At 46.0% G+C, this 7,814-nt stretch overlaps 1 protein-coding gene across 1 annotated transcript in view; it reads left to right on the forward strand.

The window, feature by feature from the left end:
• Positions 1–6,034: 6,034 nt before the first annotated feature.
• BAZ1A (bromodomain adjacent to zinc finger domain 1A) overlaps positions 6,035–7,814 on the forward strand; it is a 118,383-nt gene continuing 116,603 nt past the window's right edge. The window contains exon 1 of the mRNA XM_014519282.2: positions 6,035–6,411. Coding sequence (XP_014374768.2) covers positions 6,035–6,411 — 377 coding nt within the window. The remainder of the gene's footprint in view (positions 6,412–7,814) is intronic.

Raw genomic sequence — 7,814 nt, forward strand, 5'->3', positions numbered from 1 at the left:
TAAAGATTTCAGCCATGATTACAAGAACAGATCATCCAACTCTACTTGCATGTCTAGTTATTATAGACTCCTTTTGGAAGAAGGTAAATGTACAGAATTGGCTCAGGGGTGAAAGAGTATCCTGTCACTAGATTTACATCTCTAGCAGATAACACGGATCTAAAAGGGAGTAGAAAATCTCAGTTCGAGGGAGATTTAACATAAAAGCAGGTGAATCTGTGATAGCAGAGGCCAAGTCCCATTCGGGACAGACTTCACTAGCTCATATGTTTCTAAGGTCTCTGGATCTAGATAGTGACTGGTCATTGTTCCTAATTCTGAGTCTTTCCATGAAACCTTAAGTGCAGACCACATCTGGTACCTTTTTTCGACATCAGCATTCTGCAGCCCAGCTTCCTTTGATGCTGGAATGAGAACCCTAACCCTCCTGAGCCCTTCCATTTGCTTAGATATGCCCCTGTGCTCCTCCTTGCCAGAATCCACCTGGCTGTGGGAGCCTTGATTCCTAAGCATACCCAAGGAAAGGAGGCTTAGCAAATTAATTTCTTATGCTCCCATGTTCTCTCCTAAAAGGCTCAAGAATTAGAGGTCCACAGAATATAAACTCCTGATGCAATCCCTTTCAGTCTAATGTCATCCCCTTTTTGGGGATCTTTGAGTTTGGTCAGTGCCATTGTTTGGGGAAAGTAATGTTCATTCTATTGACTTCTGACAGAATCATTCAATAAAACAGTGGATCTGCTGATAAGGAATCTACCAGTGTTATCCACTGGGGGCACATCCAGATGAGCATGCATATGCAGTATGTGGCACCGCACACCACACATGTCACACATGCAACTGTTCGCCCTTCTACCAATTTGCAGCGCTGGGGGAAGGTGAGGGAGGGGTTTGACACTGGGAGATACCAGTGTCAAAAAACCTGCAGCAGAAAAAAGTGGGGCAGCGCATGTGGCAGTAGTGTGCACTGCTTGAAACCGGAGCCTAGCAGGCCAGGCTCCCTGCTACCGGATCACTACTGCTGGAGCCTTGGGAGATGCCCAGGACCCCAGTTAGGCTTCTGGGGCCAGCCAAGGTGCTGGCCCCAGCCTCCCCTACCCAACCCAGGGCAACATGCCATGTGCCAGAGCACACATGCACATGTGTTCCCCGGGGACAAGTAGCAGCGGTGCATTTTGTGCCTCTGCTGTTTGTCCCTGGGGACACACACATACCTACACATCTGGATCTGGCCTGGAGGGACAGAACTATTCAGGGTTGATGGTTCCATCAGAGCTTCTCAGGTATAGACCACTAGGTATCAAGTTCTTGTTACAAAATGAATGAATGGTCAAAGCCATGCTAAAAGTTATGCTCCAAATGGAGGTAGAAATGTGAAATCAGAAAAAACATACTTCATACATGAACATAGACATAGCGCCAAATTTCTCTCTTTTAAATTTTTTCTCACTATTATTTTAAAATGTACGTTACTTAATATGAACAATAAAACCTTTTTTCTTCCTCTGATGGAGCTCTCAGTCCTCTATCATTATGAGATATTTAAAAGCATTCTCTCTCATTCTGAACTATTATATATCCCCCAAAGAACTGCCGTTTTCCCCTCAACACTTTTTCCTTCTGTTCTAACAGAAGGATATAGCTTGCACTGATGACTTTTATTTAACTGTATTAATATAAATCTGATTAAGGCAGTCTAAACATAATTGGGAGTCAGGTGGTTTTTTTAATTAATAATGCTAGTTAGTCTCTAAAGTGCCACCTTGCCTACCTTCTACCTGACTTCAGATTAACACAGCTAACAACCTTTCATAGAAGCATAGAAAATTAGGGTTGGAAGGGACCTCAGGAGGTCATCTAGCCCAACCCCCTGCTCAAAGCAGGACCATCCCCAACTAGATCATTCCAGCCAAGGGTTTGTCTAGCTGGGTCTAAAAAACCTCCATGGACAGAGATTCCACAACTTCTCTGGGTAAACTCTTTCAGTGTTTTACTACCCTCCTAGTGAGAAAGTTTTTCCTAATATCTAACCTAAATTTCCCTTGCTGCAACTTGAGACCATTGCTTCTTGTTCTGTCATCTGCCACCACTGAGAACAGTCTAGCTCCATCCTCTTTGGAACCACCCTTCAGGTAGTTGAAGGCTGCCATTAAATCCCCTTTCAACCTTCTCTTCTCTAGACTAAATACGCCCAGTTTCTTCAGCCTCTGCTCATAAGTCATGTGTCCCAAACCCTGAACCATTTTTGTTGTGCTCTGCTGGACTCTCCAATTTATCCACATCCTTTCTGTTATGGAGGGCCCAAAACTGGACGCAGTACTCCAGATGTAGTCTCACCAATGCTGAACAGAGGGCAGTAATCACTTCCCTTGATCTGCTGGCAACACTCCTACCAATACAGCCCAGCATTGTACATTTACATTTAAAGATAATTTGGGGCAGATTTTTCCCTAATGATCCAGAAATTCTGGAGGGAGTCATTCTCATCTCAATAATGAGATGGAAGGTATAAACAAACCACAAGTCTAAAGGGTAATATTATTGACAAACAAAGATATACAGTTAATATAGAATATCTAAATCCATATTTAGTTCTTTCCAGATGTATATAGCTATATCCTGGAAAGTTATAAAGTTAGCCAGTTGTTGAATGAGCTTTTAGCAAATAAGGTGAAAATCATGACATGTAGATGGTCAGCTCAACACTGAAGCACCACTTCAGTGCCACTTAAACACAGAAAAAAAGGGAGTTAGTAGAATATAAGTGTTTCAGAGTGTTGATGCTTGTGCTCTGCCCCTGGGTAGATTTAATCCTCAGTAATAAGGAGATTTAGAAAATAGAGTGGGGACAGAGGAGGAATTGTAATGATAAACACAGTCCCTTTGAAGAGACACCTGGGTCACTTTTAATAATGCATCCATCACATTTTCAGCTTTCTTACTCCCTGATCTTCCATGACCAAAATCATCCCTAGTCATGGGGCACATCATGCACCCACAGGGACAAAGAGACCAGAAGGTATTAACATTTGTGCCAGGGGATCAGCTTTAAACTCTAACTGAAATCAGCCCAGACTCCTGGTAACTTTGCCCACCCTTTTTGCAATTAGCCCCATTAGCCCAATGTGTGGCTCATCAGCTTTACTTAATTTTGTTAAGCAAACTCTATAATTTGGTGCTGTCACTAGGTAGCATAAAATATGTTAAGTTTCTGTGATCTTTTAAACTAGGTATTAATGAGGAGCTAATGTAAATTGAACCCATAAGTAGAATCCATAAGTTCCCATTACATCTGTATGCGCTGTTCCCTCTCAGATTTGTTCACATATGCTTCTATCTCTGCTTGCTTTCTGCTTCTTGGCCCCCTCTACACATTACATGTATTACACAATTACTTGGTTAATTGTGCAATTAATTTAGACTGGCTACACATACAAATTAACTATGATGCCTTAAAAATGTCCAACCAGCTATCAAGTTATTGCTGGAAAATGTATAACTGTATAGCTCATTTCTATCCAGCTTGAATTTGCATGGGTAGCCTGTGCCCCATAGCTAGGAGTCCTGTCAGCTGATCAGAGCTCCCAGCTGGGGGAAAGGGGGGCATGTGCACCTCTGAGCTCCCAAGTGATGCTGGCTCCCAGCCACAGTAGCACATGCCCCTGCAGCTGGGAGCCTCATCAGCCTACAAGGTGCCCAGCCACAGGGTACCCCATGCACGAATCCGGCCGGGAGACCATAGAAGCTGCAGTTTCCTAGCTGTGGGGATGCATGGGGCACCCCTGCAGTTGGAGATTGCTTCAGCTGTGGTCTCCCAGCTGCAGGGGTGTGTGGGGCACCCCTGTGGCTGGGAGCCCTGTCAGCTGAGGGGAACACCAGCTGTGGGAACTTGCTTATTGTCAGTGCAGAGGGAGCCCAGGATGGTTCTCCCCTGACTCCAGCAATAAGGCATTATGGGATCTGATTCGTGATCCCATAATCATGGTTCCTGCTGTGCGCATGTGGCATGGCAGGAGGCATGATTGTATGGATTGCAGATTAGACCCCATCATGTCTTTACCTGCACATGTAGAGAGGCCCTTGCATACAGCTACAACTAGTCAATCCCCTGATCTAGGCAATTGTAACTAATCCTAGGGAAACCCTTCTTTTCTTCTGGCTTAGTTCTTGCTCAGGCCTTAGTGTATAGCCAAGATAACGTTGGGCAGCAACCACTGTTTCCAGCATCACAACACAAGGCGGTATTTAACACCGCCTTCCATTTGGTTTGGAAGAAGCGTGATTAGCATGCCCATTGTTGTTAGTCATATCTGTAATTGTAGATCAAATATCTCTGTATTAGCAATCTAAGTTCTTGGATAACAATGATCTTTACTCTCTTTCTTTTCATTATGTTATCAGCTCTTACTGCTTTCCCAACAGAGACATTTGGGAGCACCATGGTACAAAAACAAATATGAGAATTCTGAAAACATGGTCTCTGCTGATTCGGTGGAGTTCAAAAAGGTAAACATAGTTGAATTTAGTCTATGTATTGACATAAAAAGCAAATGGTTTCCCATTGCTGATATATTTCCAAATGTGAACAGTTTAAATATTTTCATGGCCCTCAAGAAATCATTCCAGCCCCTGGAACCAAGGTATAGGGAGATGCTGCTCAGGGCCCCTTTTCAATGGACATGCCCTGAGAGCCGTGGTCTAGAACGGGGCGGGCAATTATTTTGGGCGGAGGGCCACTTACTGAGTTTTGGCAAGCCATGGAGGGCTACACGATAGGCAGCCAGGGGCAGATAAATATTAATTTTCTAAATTTTTTAGGGGCCCCATGGACTGGATAGAATGGCTTGGCAGGCCGCATCCGGCCTCCGGGCCGCATTTTGCCCACCCCTGGTCTAGAAGCTTGCTGCAGTGGTTCTATACTCTTCAGAGATTCCAGAGCTATGGGAATTCTTCTGGAACCAGACAGTTAAGCAGATTTAAGAGGAATTTTATACCACTGGACCATGGCCAAAGATCTGATTCAAAACATTTTATTCTGTTTTTCAGTCATGTAAGCATAATTACAGTAATGGTAATGTTCAGCTATGTGCTGTTAAAATAATCCTGTAATAGAACACATGTGAGCATCCCTCACTGTCCCTCAATTACTCTCGTTACATACTGCATCATAGTTTGCAGGACTTAAAAACTGGATGCAGACACTTTAGGGGCGGATCATATAGAGAGGTCCATGGCCAAGATTAGTCTTGTAAACCCTGTGTGCTATTTTGACATCTCCAACACCACTATTTTGCATACTGTATGTTTTCCTTGAATATACAATAAAGTTGTTCCTTTAGAAGGTACTAGATGAAATTCATCTCTGATGTAATGCTGTTGGTTTTGGATGGGGAAAAATATTCACTTTTCTAATGAGCCAATGAGCAGTTTTTCACTGTTTGGGTGCATGATGGTAAAATTTTCTCCTTCTAGATCCTGTTTCATACAACACACTTACTTCATCCTTACTGCTCTCTGTACTTTCATTTTTCTCTAAGCTGAAGCACATTAAGGAGTTTTTCTTCTCACAGACTTCAATTGATATGAAATGTATTTGTATAAGAGAAAATGCTGTTTTTTTAAATGGAGACTCTTGCTTCACTATTGACTTCCCTTACCCAAAGGGAGTTAATACTACTGTACTTCACATCAAAGAAAATCCTGTATAAATCATCTGATGGGGCTAGACACTTACCATTGGTGGCACTGTAGAAAGAAAGTGTGTTACGGCATATATCCTGGAGAATACCATTCAGATCCCTCTATCTGATAAATGCATGTATTTATCACTAATCTGACAGAAAATAGTAAGGTTTCCAGCCCAAGCAAACCACTCTGTCCTGGGGGAGAGTGGGGGAAAGAACCCCAAACAATAAACGGGGACCCTCTGAGACAGGAACCATGCATAAAAAGAGAAACGAACACAAAAATAACTCAAGAAAAATATTTAACGGCAGCAGGACCCGCGGTGCAGCCAGAGCGAGGAAGGAAATCCATGCGGGTTGTAAGCCGCACCTTTATACAACTGAAGCCGGCCAGTGATGTCATCAGCAATCACCGGCCAGTGGGGATAAAATGGACCACTGGGGAAGATGGCGAGGGAAGGAGAGCGGAGCCGGAGGAGACGCTGACGCCGGACACCATCCAGAATACTCCCAGGGAGGGAGAGCCGGCAGGGGTTCTCTGCACTAGCAGAGGACAGCATGGCGAGGAGGCAGAAGAGCCAGAAGAGGCTCGCTGTGTTGGCAAAGGCAGGAACGCCAGAGGGATGGGAGAGCCAGAAGAGGCTCTCTACGCCCTTGAAGGTGGGAGCATCGGGGGAACCTGGGAGGCAGAGGAGGCTCTCCCTCTGGGGCAGACCAGACAGGAGCAGTGAGAGGGACTGCAAAGCAAGACAATGAGAGGCTGGGTGCCAGCCCTCAGCACAAGAAGCAGCCAGGCTCTTGGGGACGTACTGTGAGGCACTGGAAGAAGGACGTCTCCAACAGAGAAGGGGAGAAGGGCCACAAACTACGCGTGGCAGAGTGAGGGGGGAGACAACCCGGGGCGAGGGGCCACGGTCTACCCCGGCCACACATTGGGCCAAACCCCAGAGGGATCATAGAGACCAAGGGCACACCGTCACCCTAGTAGAAGGGCTGGGGAAGGAACCGTATGGGCCCTTCTCGATTTATTTGTGTTGGTTTTTCTTTCTTTTCCTCCTTTTTGGAGGGGTTGAGGAGTAGGGTGAAGCGGTGCAGACAGGATAACTGTATCAGAGTTACTTTTGCCTTCCATCTTTATTTTGTGGGCACAGGCTAGGTTCTGAGACCCGGGCGTAGGCTGCCTCAGGACAGGAGTGAATGATCTCGGGGGGCTTAAGGCTAACTAAGCGAGTTACTCCGGGGAGCAGGGCCTAGGATGGGAGGGGCTATGTAGGCCACCGTGCCCAGAAGCATGACAGTATTGGGAGTATGGCCGAGAAAATTTGGGTGACCCGCCAAGGGTTGGCGTGAGGTTGGGGTGTAGGGGAGGTGAAGCCCCACGGATGACCGCTGGGCAGACTTCCTGCCACAGAGGAACCCTGGGTGGTCGGCCCCCCCCCGGTATAACATTCAAAGTCATGGCAGGCGAGACTAGGGGAGGCCACTCCCCTGATAAACAGCTACCCACCAGCCCACAAGAGACTGTAGGGTGATCGCTACCGGCCACCTGGACCAAGGCCGCATGGGACCAGATGTTCGAAGCCAGGCAGCCACACACTTCAATCCAGAAAAAGACAGCAGACCTAATATATATTAAAGGCGTGTCTATAAATAAACCTTTCACTGGTTTACCAGTAAATGAAGGCAACCTGGGAAACAGAATGGTGGACCTTGTCTGGAGCAGAGTTTCACAACCAAATACCTTCAACCAAATAAGTTTCATAATTTCATAGTAGCTAGGGTCAGGAGGGACCTGAACAGATCATCTAGCCTGACCCCCTGCCACAGGCAGGGATGAATGCTGGGTTCACAAGACCCAAGACAGGTGATCATCCAACCTCCTCTTGAATTTGCCCAAGGTAGGGGCGAGGACCACTTCCCTGGGAAGTTGGTTCCAGATTTTGGCCACCCTAACTAAAATATTTCCTTCTGATCCCTAACTTAAACCTATTCTCCATCAGGTTATGACCATTGTTCCTTGTCACCCCAGGTGGTGCTGGGGAGAAAAGGGCTCTACCTATTTGCTGTTGATCTCCCCTGATGAGTTTGTAGGCAGCCACCAGGTCCCCCCTCAGCCTCCTCTTGCTGAGG

The sequence above is a fragment of the Alligator sinensis genome, unplaced genomic scaffold (assembly GCF_000455745.1).
Source record: "Alligator sinensis unplaced genomic scaffold, ASM45574v1 scaffold280_1, whole genome shotgun sequence".
Taxonomy (NCBI): domain Eukaryota; kingdom Metazoa; phylum Chordata; order Crocodylia; family Alligatoridae; genus Alligator; species Alligator sinensis.